Below are 15417 nucleotides of genomic sequence, written 5' to 3' on the forward strand. Positions count from 1 at the left end.
GACATCATCCTGGAAGTGACATCACACGGACAGAAAGTTGTACAGAAGGTGCAGACGGCAGAAAACCGGTGTTGTAAAGATTTCTGGGACTCTGAAACCAAACCGCGTCACTTCCGGTGCGGCTCCATCACTGAAACAGCTGAGGACGGGGCTTTACTGCACATGTGCGATTTCACGACCCTTGATCGCGCATGCGTGGAAGCTAGCCGCGGTCGAGAAATATTATGCTCTCGAGCGGGCGGGCGGAGAGATGTTTAACGTCAGAAACAGCCCCGCCCACCCCACTAGCATGCTGCGAATCGCGCATGCGCGAATCTTATGTATGTCCGGGGTCCAGAAAAATGATGGACTTGAGGGGGCGGACGGAGGCGGAGAGTTGGTGGGGGGGGGAGATAGAGCGGAGCTTGGAGAGGGGGGTGGGGCCCCGTGTATAGCACTGAGTACATGTACAGTACATTGTTCTGCCAATAAATACGCTGCCACTGTGCCCAGCAAACGCCTCACTGCGCCCAGCAAACGCCTCACTGCGCCCAGCAAACGCCTCACTGCGCCCAGCAAAAGCCTCATTGTTCATAAAAGTGTCAAACTAAAAAAATAAAAGTAAAATTAACAATAAAAAAAATAAAAAAGGTAAAGCGCCCCTGTCCCCGTGAGCTCGTACGCAGAAGCGAAAGCATACGTAAGTCCCGCCCACATGTGAAATCGGTGGGCAAACCACACATGTGAGGTATCGCCACGAACGTTAGAGTGAGAGCGATAATTCTAGCCCTAGACCTCCTCTGTAACGCAAAACATGTAACCAGTAAAAAAATGTAAAGCGTCGCCTATGGGGAATTTTTAAATACCAGAGTTTGGCTCCATTCCACGAGTGCGTGCAATTTTGAAGCGTGACGTGTTGGGTATCTATTTACTCGGCGTATCTTCATCTATCACATTATGCAAAAAAAATTGGGCTAACTTTACTGTTTTTTTTTTTTTAAAGCACAAACTGCTGCGCAAATACGGTGCGAGATAAAAAGTTGCTACGACCGCCATTGTATTCTCCGGGGTCTTTGCTATAAAACACATATAATGTTTGGGGGTTCCGTGTCATATTCTAGCAATAAATGATGGATTTTACATTGGAGGAGAGAAATGTCAGAATTGGCCTGGGCGACAAGATCCGGAATTCCCATCACTGCACAATATTTCTCGAACGAGGCATGCGCGATCAAAAACCGTTATCTCGCCAAGAGTCCTTAACTCGCGCATGCGCAGTAAAGCCCCGCGGACAGCCGTTACAGTGAAACACCTGCACAGGAAGTGACGCGTGAGTCGCAGATATTTTTACAACAATGGTACAGAGAACCTGCCCCTCCCCCGGTCACCCCGCACTCACTGATCCGCCCCTCCATGCTCCGCCGCCTCACCGGCTACTTCCTGGTCTCGCAGCCACTTCCGCCAGCACACCATGCCTCCTCCCCCTCGCCGCCGCCGTCATTTCCGCCCGCACTCACGAAGCCAGCACTTCCATGCCGCGCATGACCGGAAGCCTCTCTTACACCGGAAGTAGTTGTCGCTGAGGCGAATCCGCTGTAGTGTCACAGTTTGCTGCCTATCACAGGATGGTGCGGAAGTGACGTTGTTGCGTACTGCGCATGCGCGATGCGTTCCAAACGCTCGCGCCGTGCGTTCCAACATAGTTTCGGCAATACAGTTCAGCGAAACCATCACATAATGTTACGGAAGTGATGTTACACACAACACAAACACAACACAAACACGGCCACGTTGTTGCGTACTGCGCATGCGCGATGCGTTCCAAACACTTGCGCCGTGCGTTCCAACATAGTTTCGGCAATACAGTTCAGCGAAACCATCACATAATGTTACGGAAGTGACGTTACACACAACACAAACACTGGGCCGTTCGTTACAACACTAATACTTCCCTTGTTACCTAGTAGGTTTTGCATTGCTGGGACTTGTAGTGCCTATCCTGAGCTACATGCTTCAATGTTCAGTGTCCTCATCCCTATCCCCATGCTTCAATGTTCAGTGTCCATCCTTATCCCCGTGCTTCAATGTTCAGTGTCCTCATCCTTATCCCCGAGCTTCAATGTTCAGTGTCCTCATCCCTATCCCCATGCTTCAATGTTCAGTGTCCATCCTTATCCCCGTGCTTCAATGTTCAGTGTCCTCATCCCTATCCCCATGCTTCAATGTTCAGTGTCCTCATCCCTATCCGCAAGCTTCAATGTTCAGTGTCCTCATCCTTATCCCTGTGCTTCAATGTTCAGTGTCCTCATCCCTATCCGCAAGCTTTAAATGTTCAGTGTCCTCATCCTTATCCCTGTGCTTCAATGTTCAGTGTCCTCATCCTTATCCCTGAGCTTCAATGTTCAGTGTCCTCATCCCTATCCCCCTGCTTCAATGTTCAGTGTCCTCATCCCTATCCGCGAGCTTCAATGTTCAGTGTCCTCATCCTTATCCCCCTGCTTCGATGAGGACACTGAACATCGAAGCATGGGGATAAGGATGAGGACACTGAACATTGAAGCTTGCGGATAGGGATGAGGACACTGAACATTGAAGCACAGGGATAAGGATGGACACTGAACATTGAAGCTCGGGGATAGGGATGAGGACACTGAACATTGAAGCAGGGGGATAGGGATGAGGACACTGAACATTGAAGCTCGGGGATAAGGATGAGGACACTGAACATTGAAGCAGGGGGATAGGGATGAGGACACTGAACATTGAAGCTCGGGGATAAGGATGAGGACACTGAACATTGAAGCTCGGGGATAGGGATGAGGACACTGAACATTGAAGCTCGGGGATAGGGATGAGGACACTGAACATTGAAGCATGGGGATAGGGATGAGGACACTGAACATTGAAGCATGTAGCTCAGGATAGGCACTACGAGTCCCAGCAATGCAAAACCTACTAGGTAACAAGGGAAGTATTAGTGTTGTGACGCACGGCCCAGTGTTTGTGTTGTGTGTAACGTCACTTCCGTAACATTATGTGATGGTTTCGCTGAATGTATTGCCGAAACTATGTTGGAACGCACGGCGCGAGTGTTTGGAGCGCATCGCGCATGCGCAGTACGCAACAACGTCACTTCCGCACCATCCTGTGATAGGCAGCAAACTGTGACACTACACCGCCGTCCTGCCTCTAGAGGGAGCGGCGATGCCACCGGAGGGCGCCGTCACCACCACCATCCCGCCACCGGAGGGCGCCGCCTTTACCTCCAATGTGGTAAATTATGAAATCAGAAACAAAAAAAAAAAAAAAAGGAGAAAGAAGAAGAAAAACAATTTGGTGTTTTATTCTATTTTCTGTATTGTCATTAAATAAAATGTTTATAGAAAAATGTTTATATATTCTCTTAGCGCAACTTTTATATTTTACCAAAGAAAATGCCGGCGATGTTTTATGTTTTATGACATTAATGTGAATGTATTTTCACTCTCATTTTTATTTTTTCCCTCAATTGTTTCCAATTCATAAAACCGCTCAGCAAATATCACATGACCTAGAAATCCGAATTCCCGCCATTTTATTCTCCAGGGTCTCCCATGTCATGTGTGGGCGGGGCCATGTTCTGTGTGGAGGCGGAGCCAAGTCCTATGTGGGCGGGGCCATTGCGGCCGTTGAAAAACGTACAGAAAAAAAATTTGCTCTGGCAGTTAAACGGTCTCCATGGCAACAGCCTCTGGTGACGTCATCGCGGAGAGGAGGGTATATAACCGGTAATCCGCGCGCTTAGAGCTCAGTTGTGAATTCAGCTTCAGGTGAGTAAGAGGTCCCCTCCCCTCCGCTCCGCCCACATCCTCCACAACTCCTCCCCATCATACAGGAGATCACCCACTTCACATATTTATTATTTTTATATATTTTAATAATTATTATGAAATATTTCTATAATTCTCACATATATAATAATACTTATTATTATTATTATGAACCTCATAACATCCGCCCCATAGCGGAATGACGGCTCCAGGGCGGCCGCTGAGCTCCGGGGAGCCGTCACGTGACGTCCTCCCACAACTCCGCCCCCTGCTACAGAACACCGCTCCACAGGACCCGCCCCGCGCGTCACGTCACATGACAGAGCGATCACGTGTACCTCCCTCCTTCCCCTCTGTGTCGGCAGCGCTGTGGGCTGCATCTGCGGTACTCACACCACTGCCCGCCCACAATTAACCCCTCAATACCCTGACAATACTCTACCATACCCAATACTCTGCAATACCCTGACAATACTCGACCAGTACTCTGCCATTACTCAGCAATACCCTGCCAATACTCTGCCAATACCCTGACAATGCTCTTCAATACCCTGACAATGCTCTGCCAATACCGTAATAATACTCTGCCAATACCCTGACAATACTCTGACAATACCCTGACAATACTCTGACAATACCCTGACAATACCCTGACAATACTCTGCCAATACCCTGACAATACTCTGCCAATACCCTGAAAATACTCTGCAATACCCTGACAATACTCTGCCAATACCCTGAAAATACTCTGCAATACCCTGCCAATACTCTGCAATACCCTGACAATGCTCTTCAATACCCTGCTAATACTCTGCCAATACCCTGCCATAAATTGCAATACCCAGCCATACTCGGTGATACCCGGCCATACTCGGTGATACCCGGCCATGCTCGGTGATACCCGGCCATGCTCGGTGATACCCAGCCATACTCGGTGATACCCGGCCATACTCGGTGATACCCAGCCATACTCGGTGATACCCGGCCATACTCGGTGATACCCGGCCATGCTCGGTGATACCCGGCCATGCTCGGTGATACCCAGCCATACTCGGTGATACCCAGCCATACTCGGTGATACCCAGCCATACTCGGTGATACCCAGCCATACTCGGTACGCCCCCCCCCTCCTACCGCCCTCCGGTGCTTCTACCGACTCACCAATACAATCAAAGCCACAATCGTTTTTTTTTATTTCAGGCTTCCCAGCCTAGAGGTGAGATGTGGGGTCTTATTGACCCCCCGGACCTGTCCTGTCATATTCCTACAACATGGGATGTTTACATTCCTTCTAATAGGAATAAAAGTGATCAAAACATTTATTTTTGGGGAAAAAAAAAGTGTCAAACTAAAATAAATAAAGTAAAATAAACAATAAAAATAAAAAATAAAATGTAAAGCGCCCCTGTCCCCATGTGCTCACATACAGAAGCGAACGCATACGTAAGTCTCGCCCACATATGAAAACGGTGTTCAAACCACACATGTGAGGTATCGCTGCGAACGTTAGAGCGAGAGCGATAATTCTGGCCCTAGACCTCCTCTGTAACTCAAAACATGTAACCAGTAAAAATATTTAAAGCGTCGCCTATGAGAATTTTTGTGTAGCGACGTTTCCACACACGCCATTCCACGAGCGTGTGCAATTATAAAGGGTGACATGTTAGGTATCTATTTACTCGGCGTAACTTATTATTATTATAATTATTATTATTATTATTATTATTATTATTAAATGCTTATATAGCTCTCACATATATAATAATTATTATTCAGCCCCTACCCTGTCCACCTTTAGGAGATCCCTGAAAGCTCATTTATTCAGGGAAGCCGATCCCAACCCCCACCTAACTGTCCCCGAGCCCCCCCATCAAATCATTCTCTGCAGCTATTACCTTTTGTACCACCTCCCCCTCCCTTTAGAATGTAAGCTCTACGAGCCGGGGGGCCCTCCTGTACCTTTTGTATTGTACTGTACGGTAATTGTGCCACTGCGTAAACCCTTGGCGCTATATAAATCGTGTATAATAATAAAAATAATAATAATTAAATACTTATATAGCCCTCACATATATAATTATTATTATTATTATTATTAATAAATACTTATACAGCCCTCACATATACCATGGTGCTGTACAGGGAACACTGAGCCAGTCACATCAGTCTCTGCAGCAGAGGAGCTTACGCTCTAATTCCAGCCCCCCCCCCCCCCCCCACAGTCACACACTATTATTATTATACATTTATATAGCAGACATGATAGAAGAGATGACAGGGGGGACCAGGACCATCTGAAGAGCATTATACCCCCTCCCCCCCAATACTGAGGCCCTGTCCTGTCTACACAATCACACACGGGAATAAAAATGCAGATTATCAATAAGGTTATATTTATTGGTACTTCCAACAAATCCGGCGTTTAAACAATAACACAAGGTGTGGACAATATAACAGGAGCGCGAAGAGCGAGAAATGACATTCTCTGTTTTATTTCACTTTTATTCTAAGATTGTATCAAAACAAAATATATTAAATGTTGAACTTTCTCTTACAGGAGTTATTTCAGAGCTTTCGAGCAAAGAAAAGACGGCAGAAGACAGAATCACAAGCTTTTCTAAAGCACTTGAGCGTAGCGAAGCGACAAACGTAAGTATCCTCTAACGGGAAGCTGAAATGAGATCCTCTGCCAGGTTTTTATTGCAGTCCGTGTTCCTCGCTGGGGAGATCCCGCCCCCTTTATTTGTTCTGGTGACAATCCTACATTTTTAGATTTGTCATGAGAAGAAGAGCTGAAGGTGGATCACCCAATGTTCTGGGCACTGCAGTCTCAGGTGGGAATCCCCCCTCACTATAGGGAGATTTCTTCTCACTTCCTGTCACATCTCCAATTCAGGAAGTAAGGAGAAATCTCCCTATCCTAGCGGGAAATAGACTGGAAAAAAAAAACTTGATGGGGTTTCAGCCTTCCCTACTCTATCCAAAACTAATAATGCTGCTTCAGGTATCCGTTGGGTTCCTATTAGGAGTTGGCATGCCCCCTCCACACCTGATAGGAAACCCAACGCCCAAAAATGCCTCACCTGTAGTCCCAGTGTGAGAGCCCGAGTGCTTTCACACCAGGGTGGTGCGCTTGCAGGAGGTTAGAAAGAGTCCCGCTAGCGGCATCTTTGGGGCAGTGGAGGAGGGGTGTATACATCGCTCCTCTACCGCCCGGCCCAATGGAATTCATGGGCAGCGCTGCCTCAGTGCCTGCAAAGCACTTTGGCAGCTGCGTTACACAGGCACCTTTAACCCCCTTTTTAACCCCTTCTAGGGGGGTAAAAAATGCCCCTCTCCCACCCGAATAGTGGCGTCAAAGCGCAGCTATAATAGCGCTAAAGCTTTACGATATGTCACCACTCCCCTGACAGAACAGGGATTTGTTTACACACACAAAACCCCTGTGCTGGCTCTTGTGCACGCAATCGCGCCCGCCGGCCACGCGCCTTGGGTCCCCCACACTTGAAGGAAAAGCCGTACCCGTACAGGGGTTTCGCCCAGGAGAGCCATTCTGCAGCAGTATATCTATGTGTGCCGGTCAGCAACCGGATAAAATCTTTACATCAACTTAACATCTTTTTTTTTTGTTCTTGTTACAGATTTCAAAAACCAGCACTTTCGGAGGAAAGACAATGTACAACCTAAAAGCGTTTGTGGTAAGGCGGGCACTGGGGGGAGGGAGACGGGAGAACGAGGGAGAAAAGAAGTGGAAAGAGGCAGTTGAGCGGGAAGAACAACATCTGAGATCTCAAAGGAGAAAAATTTGGCTGCAGGTATTTAATACCAAAGAAACAGCGGAGAGGAGGTAAGTACACGTTTTTTCTATATAAATATATTTTAAGAACATAGAGGGGGAAATTAGTGCAGCTCTGCATGGTAGCCAATCAGCTTCTAACTTCAGCTTGTTCAGTCAAGCTTTGACGATAAAACCTGGAAGCTGATTGGTTCTTATTCAGAGCTGTACCAGATTTTGCACCATGCAGTTTTATTGAATAACCCCCCCGAAAAAATAAATAAATATTAAAAGCCAACAGCTACAAATACTGGAGCTGCTGACTTTTAATATATGGACCCTTACCTGTCCCAGGGAGCCCGCCATGTCGGCACCAGAAGCCGATCTGTCCGTCAGCTCTCGGCTGCTGCCGCCACCATCCTCAGTAAGGGGATCAGGGAGTGAAGCCGTGCGGCTTCACTTCCTGGTTCCCTACTGCGCATGCGCGAGCCGTCCTCGCTGGTCCCTGCTGTCTTCTGTCTCCCAGAAGACAGTGGGGAAGCACAGAGTAGGCACCGGAAAGGGCGTAGGTCACCACGAATTCCGCGGTGATCTATGCCAGGAAGTGGGAGCAAATGCTGTTATTAGACAGGTATCTGCTCCCCCCCCCCCACCCCTCCTGAACGGTGGCAAATGTGACACCGAAGGGCGGAGGGTTCCAAAAAGCGGAGGTTCCATTTTTTGGGTAGAACTCCACCTTAAATACCAGATGTGCATTATGTACAGAGTGAAGAGTTGGGGAGGGGGTTACACACAGACTGCAGAGTTGGGGAGGGGGTTACACACAGACTGCAGAGTTGGGGAGGGTGTTACACACAGACTGCAGAGTTGGGGAGGGGGTTACACACAGACTGCAGAGTTGGGGAGGGGGTTACACACAGACTGCAGAGTTGGGGAGGGGGTTACACACAGACTGCAGAGTTGGAGAGGGTGTTACACACAGACTGCAGAGTTGGGGAGGGGGTTACACACAGACTGCAGAGTTGGGGAGGGTGTTACACACAGACTGCAGAGTTCGGGGTGTGTTACGTAAATAGTGCAGAGTTCAGGGGTGCACTGCATACAGAGTTTAGGGGTGTGCTACACACAGAGTGCAGGTTTCAGCCTTCTTCCACAGCTGCTTACCTCTGCCTCCCCCATACACATCTCACTTTCAGCCCTCTTTAGCTCTTACCTCTGCATGCAACCCCCCTCGACTGACCCATCTTTTCCCCATCTCCTTAAAAGCTCCACCATCTTCCACGTGTCTTATTTTTGTTGCTGTATTAAGCTGGAACACCCAGTGGGCTCTATTACCTCCCCACATACGGTAGTTGGCTCTGCCTCTCACTTGCCGGGAGCTCATCCAGTGGTGATATTGGCATTTGTACTGCATCCCGGGCCCCTATATCTCCCTTGTCTCCATCCCACTTAGTGGGAGCCCCTCAGGAGATCTGATCTGTGAGAGCTGTTGGGAAACAAGCTGTCACTTGTAAGCATAGAAGCTGGACTTTTGTGTTTTCAAGTAATAGTGGTGAGCAGAGAGCCTGAGCCACAGGTGGTGGAAATGAGTTCCAGCTTAAAAAAAAGCCCTGAAAATATGTAACTTGTTCGTCTACATTAGTGGTTCTCAACCATGTCCTCAAGTACCCCCAACAGGCCATGTTTGCAGGTTTTCCATTATCTTGCACGGGTGCTTTAAATTGGGAGTCAATGGCTTGGTATTTTGGACAGCTATTTTATCTAAGAGAAATTCCCAAAACATGACCTGTTGGGGGTACTTGAGGACAGGGATGGGAACCTTTGAGCTACATGACCCCCAGATATAGAGGACAGAAATCACTGAGGGGGGCTTTTCATGTCCCTCTGACTTTCATATTACTCAAACTAAAGATCTGGAATTATGGAGATCCATAGGACTGATCAGTAAGCAGAGTCCCCTCCAATATCCACTTTATATAACTTTTATGTGACGCTTTATACAAGTTCCTCTACTAAGCGAAAATGTTTGGAAGCCGTTAAATTCTTCTGTGTAGAACTGCCGTTTTTATATTTATCTATATATATGTGTACAACCGATATCTCACCTACCTTTGTCTTTCTTTGTCATCAGGGAACTAAAGCACCAAGTGGTTGTCCACAAGATCGTCAACAAAGTTCCTTCTCCGTGTCCTGAGGAAATGCGCCAAAGGTAAGTACAGAATTCACTTAGTGCTCTTCTTTATAATGGAATTCTTTGGAAGAGATATAAAATGCAGAGTTATTGCCACTGAAAAAGAAGAGCATTGAAGATAACTAGAGCCCAGCGATGTGCTTTACAAATGTGCATTGCGCTCCGCCGGCTTCGGGGGTCTGAGAGTTGGCGGAGAACAAAAAGAATAAATGGAGTTTGTGAGAGAAAAGAGAAAGTTGGGAGGAGATCCCGGTATGGAGATCTGTCAGGTGACCGGCTCTCCTCCAATCATGGATCTCTCTGCTGAGACAAGCGGAGGGAACACCATCAACCAGTGGCCCGCATTTTATAAATGAGCTGTAAAATTCAGGTTGGGGGATGTGTAGCCCTATATAATATATTGAAGATTGGATAGCATTTTCCACCCTCTGTTATAATGAACTCCTTAGTGATGAGAGTTTTTGTTTTTCGGATGATGATGCTCTGGAGACCTCATCACTAGACATAACCTTCCATTTAAATGTATATGTAAAGGCAAAACTCTGTTATTTTTAGTTTGGGATAGAGTGGGAAAGTGTTAGAACCCCTGCCAAGTATTTAAAGCTCCCTGTGTCCCTGCTGGGGTTCTTCCCTCTACATGTCCTGGTGACCATCGTCACTGAGACACAAAGTAAAGCAAATCCTTGATGACAGCAAGAGGCGAGGAACATCTTCCAATGGGGACAATGTAGTGACATTTGTCCAAGATGAGAATTCTCCTCACTTTGGGGAGATTTGCTCCCATTTCCTGTAGCATCACCAAGATGGGAAGTAAAAGGGAAAATAGCATTTTACTATAAAAAGATAGTAAGAAATAAGCGGATGGGGGATCTAACCCTTACCGACTCTATGCAAAGCAAAGAACAGTTTAGGCTAGACATGCACTTCAAGAGGGGAAGGTTTAAGGAAATAAGAGGAAGATTTGAACTAATTGGCATCATTTTAGTAAAATATGAAGCTCATACAATCTCTGTTTTAGTTCACTTTAATCCCAAAATGTTAGAAAAACTAAATATTTCACATTACAATTTCTATTACAGGATTCCATCCAGAGCAGCAGAACGGGCAGAGGCAGAAGCCCAAACGAAGCCTTGTGAGGCTATTGTGGAACAGAGCATTGTTCCAAGAGAAGAGAGGACAACCATCCAAGAAAAGAAGATGGAGAGCATCAAAACTGTTCCAGAAATGAGTCCTCTGGAGAAGCTTAAGAAAGAGGAGAAGCTAAAACAGACAAAAACCTGTAAGAAAGGACTGGAACAGGGATTGCGGAGGAAGATGCTGGTGAGGCACGTGTTTTACACAGACCAACCAGTAAAGAGGAAGGCAACTGACGTGAATGAACTGACTCCGGTCATTCGGAAGACAAAGCAGTTGCTAAAGGTGTTTGGCCCCAATGACCCCGAGGAGGAGAAACAGGAGGAAATGTGCCAGAAAAAGGCAATTGAGCTTCAAGAACTGGATCTGGCAATTCAGAGGACGAAACATTTCCTGACTTTGTTTAAGTTCACCAACCGAGAGAAGAGGAGGTAAGTACGCATTTTTCTATATAAATTTATTTAAAGAACATATAGAACAAGTCAATGACAACTGAAGCAGTCACGGTGCCTTCACCGAGGATTACACCTTCAGTAGTAAAATATGTGACTTCATCTACGTGTCTTATAGGACACCCCCAGGTATAGAAATCACTGGGGGCTTTTCATGTTCCTTCTGACTTTCATATTACTCAAACTAGAGAACTGGAATTATGGAGATCCATAGGACTGACCAGTAAGCAGAGTCCTCTCCAATTTCCAGTTAGATTTTATATAACTTCTTATAAAGTTTCCATGTGACTTTTTTTTTTTTTACAACTAAACGAAAATGTTTGTTCTTATGTGTACAACGGATATCTCACCTACCTTTTTCTTTCATTGTCATCAGGGAAATCAAACACCAAGTGGTCGCCAACAAGATAATCAATAAAGTTCCTTCTCCGTGTCCTGAGGAAATGCGCCACAGGTAAGTACAGAATTCACTTAGTGCTCTTCTTTATAATGGAATTCTTTGGAAGAGATTTAAAATGCATCTTTATTGCCACTTAAAGAAAACATTGAAGATAACTAGAGCCCAGCGATGCGTTTCACAAATGTGCATTGCGCTCCGCCGGCTTCGGGAGTCTGATAGTTGGCGGAGAACAATAAGAATAAACGGAGGAAAAAAGAGAAAGTTGGGAGGAGATCCCGGTATGGAGATCTGTCAAAGTCAGATGACCGGCTCTCCTCCAATCATGGATCTCTCTCTGCTGAGACAAGCGGAGGGAACACCATCAACCAGTGGCCTGCATTTTATAAATGAGCTGTAAAATTCAGGTTGGGGGATGTGTAGCCCTATATAATATATTGAAGATTGGATAGCATTTTCCACCCTCTGTTATAATGAACTCCTTAGTGATGAGAGTTTTTGTTTTTCGGATGATGATGCTCCGGAGACCTCATCACTAGACATAACCTTCCATTTAAAAGTATATGTAAAGGCAAAACTCTGTTATTTTTAGTTTGGGATAAAGTGGGAAAGTGTTAGAGCATCTGCCGAGTATTTAAAGCTTCCTGTGTTCCTGCTGGGGTTCTTCCCTCTACATGTCCTGGTGACCATCGTCACTGAGACACAAAGTAAAGCAAATCCTAAATTTTAAAGTTGTGATGACAGCAAGAGGTGAGGAACATCTTCCAATGGGGACAATGTGGTGACATCTGTCCAAGATGAGAATTCTCCTCACTTTGGGGAGATTTGCTCCCATTTCCTGTAGCATCACCAAGATGGGAAATAAAAGGAAAAGAGCATTTTACTATACACAGATAGCAAGAAATAAGCGGATGGGGGATCTAACCCTTACCGACTCTATGCAAAGCCAGTAGCGTCATTAGGGTTGGTGTCACCCGGTGCGAAAAAAAATGGTGTCATCCCCCACCACCCTTTGGTCCCCCCTGAGTACAGACCCCCCCTCCATTAACTACAGACCCTTCTCCCGCAGTATAGATCCCCCTCCCTGAATACAGACCGCCCTCCCTCAGTATAAACCTTCCCCCTCAGTACAGACACCCCTTCAGTGCAGACCCCTCTATCAGTACAGACATCCCCACCTCGCTGCAGACCCCCCATCGGCACAGACACCCCACCTCAGTACAGCCACCCCCCCTCACTGCAGACCAACAGTGCAGACACCCCCCTCAGTGCAGACCCCCTAGTGTAGACCCCCCAACAATACAGACACCCCACTCAGTACAGACCCCACTCAGTTACAGACCCCCCCCTCAGTGCAGAACCCCAGCAGTACAGACACCCCCCAGTGCAGACCCCCCTTAGTACAGACACCCCCCTCCATGCAGACCCAAGTGCAGACACCCCCTCCATGCAGACCCCCCCAGTGCAGACACCCCCTCTATGCAGACCCCCGTGCAGACACCCCCCCCAGTGCAGACACCCCCCTCCATGCAAACACCCATGCAGACACCCCCCCAGTGCAGACACCCACCCCCAGTGCAGACACCCCCCTCCATGCAGACACCCATGCAGACATCCCCCCAGTGCAGACCCCTCAGTGCAGACACCCACTCCCAGTGCAGACACCCGCCCCCAGTGCAGACCCCTCTCTGTGCAGACCCCGTGCAGACACCCCCCAGTGCAGACACCCACCCCTAGTGCAGACCCCCCTCTGTGCAGACCCCGTGCAGACACCCCCCCAGTGCAGATCCCACCCCAGTAGAGACACCCCCAGTGCAGACCCCCCTCTGTGCAGACCCCCCCAGTGCAGACCCCCCCAGTACAGAACCCCCTCTGTGCAGACACCCCCCATTACCTCAGACCAGCAGTAATCATACACACAGCGGTGTGTGTCCCTCGAGCTCGGCTCCTCCTCTGTGTATGTAAACAGAGAGGAGGGGGAGGCGGCTTAGTTGTGCTCCACTGAGGGAAACAGTCATGGCGTGCCGGGCACAGTACACAGTGCGACAGCCGGTGTTGGCGGTGCCACTACCCACGGGTGTCACCCCTCTGGCGGGTGTTACCCGGGTGCGCCCCGCACCCCCCGCACCTGCTTAGCAATGCCACTGTGCAAAGCAAACAACAGTTTAGGCTAGACATGCACTTCAAGAGGGGAAGGTTTAAGGAAATAAGAGGAAGATTTGAACTAATGGGCATCATTTTAGTAAAATATAAAGCTCATACAATCTCTGTTTTAGCTCACTTTAATCCCAAAATGTTTTCAAAACAAAATATTTCACATTACAATTTCTATTACAGGATTCCTTCCAGAGCAACAGGACCGGAAGAGGCAGGAGCCCAGTTGAAGCGTTATGAGAATGTCTTAGAATGGAGCAATGCTCCAAGAGAAGAGAAGAAAGAAGTCCAGAAAGAAAGCCTATTCAGACGCTTTCTAAAATCATTCCGTGTGGTCAAAACATCTTCGAGCAGCGAGACCACAAAAGTAAGTATCCTCTAACAGGAAGCTTAAATTAGATCCTCTGCCAAGTTTTTATTGCGGTCTGTGTCCCCGCTGGGGAGATTCCCCTTTTATTTATTCTGGTGACAATCCTAAATTTTAGAGTTATGACGAGAACGTGTGCTAAGGTGGATCACCCAATGTTCTGGGAACTACAGTCTAAGATGGGACTTCCCCTCACTGTAGGGAGATTTCTTCTCACTTCCTATTGCATCTGCAATCCAGGAAGTAAAGGGAAATCTACCTAGCAGGGACTAGACTTCATAAAAAAAAACTTGATAGGGGTTTAAGCCTTTCTTACTCTCTTTCAGTTGTCCGTTGGGTTCCTTATTAGGAGCTGGCATGTCCCCTGCACACCTGATAGGACATTTAACGGCCAACCAAAGAGACAAAGTTTGGAATTTAGTTCCATTTTAATATTTGTACAGTAAAGATTAACTTTTTTTTCTTTTTTTTTTAATAGATCTCAGTTGTGGATACCAACCAAGAAACGAAGCCTTGTGAGGCTATCGTGGAACAGAGCATTGTTCCAAGAGTAGAGAGGACAACCATCCAAGAAAAGAAGATGGAGAGCATCCAATCTGTTCCAGAAATGAGTCCTCTGGAGACACAGAAAGAAGAGAAACGAAAACAGACAAGAATCTGTAAGAAAGGACTGGAACAGGGATTGCGGAGGAAGATGCTGGTGAGGCACGTGTTTTACACAGACCAACCAGTAAAGAGGAAGGCAACTGACGTGAACGAACTGACTCCGGTCATTCGGAAGACAAAGCAGTTGCTAAAGGTGTTTGGCCCCAATGACCCCGAGGAGGAGAAACAGGAGGAAATGTGCCAGAAAAAGGCAACTGAGCTTCAAGAACTGGATCTGGCAATTCACAGGACGAAACATTTCCTGACTTTGTTTAAATTCACCAGCCGAGAGAAGAGGAGGTAAGTACGCATTTTTCTATATACATTTAAAGAACATATAGAACAAGTCAATGACAACTGAAGCAGTCACGGTGCCTTCACCGAGGATTACACCTTCAGTAGTAAAATATGTGACTTCATCTACGTGTCTTATAGGACACCCCCAGGTATAGAAATCACTGGGGGGCTTTTCATGTTCCTTCTGACTTTCATATTACTCAAACTAGAGAACTGG

The 15417-nt window shown here is 47.1% G+C and overlaps 2 protein-coding genes across 4 annotated transcripts in view; both read left to right on the forward strand.

Moving 5' to 3' along the window:
* Window positions 1-15417, forward strand: part of LOC143958051 (uncharacterized) — a 78641-nt gene that overhangs the window by 46191 nt on the left and 17033 nt on the right. The window lies entirely within an intron of this gene.
* On the forward strand, window positions 3161-15223 carry LOC143958053 (uncharacterized). Its single transcript, XM_077467508.1, has 8 exons — window positions 3161-3252; window positions 6346-6437; window positions 7430-7635; window positions 9695-9772; window positions 10834-11319; window positions 11717-11794; window positions 14075-14258; window positions 14737-15223. The coding sequence occupies exons 3-8, from the start codon at window positions 7463-7465 to the stop codon at window positions 15205-15207; spliced, it is 1470 nt and encodes a 489-aa protein (XP_077323634.1). The 5' UTR covers window positions 3161-3252; window positions 6346-6437; window positions 7430-7462; the 3' UTR covers window positions 15208-15223.

This window comes from Lithobates pipiens, unplaced genomic scaffold, assembly GCF_037356315.1.
Source record: "Lithobates pipiens isolate NorthernLeopardFrog02 unplaced genomic scaffold, aLitPip1_a1.2 Scaffold_56, whole genome shotgun sequence".
In the NCBI taxonomy this organism is placed as follows: Eukaryota; Metazoa; Chordata; class Amphibia; order Anura; family Ranidae; genus Lithobates; species Lithobates pipiens.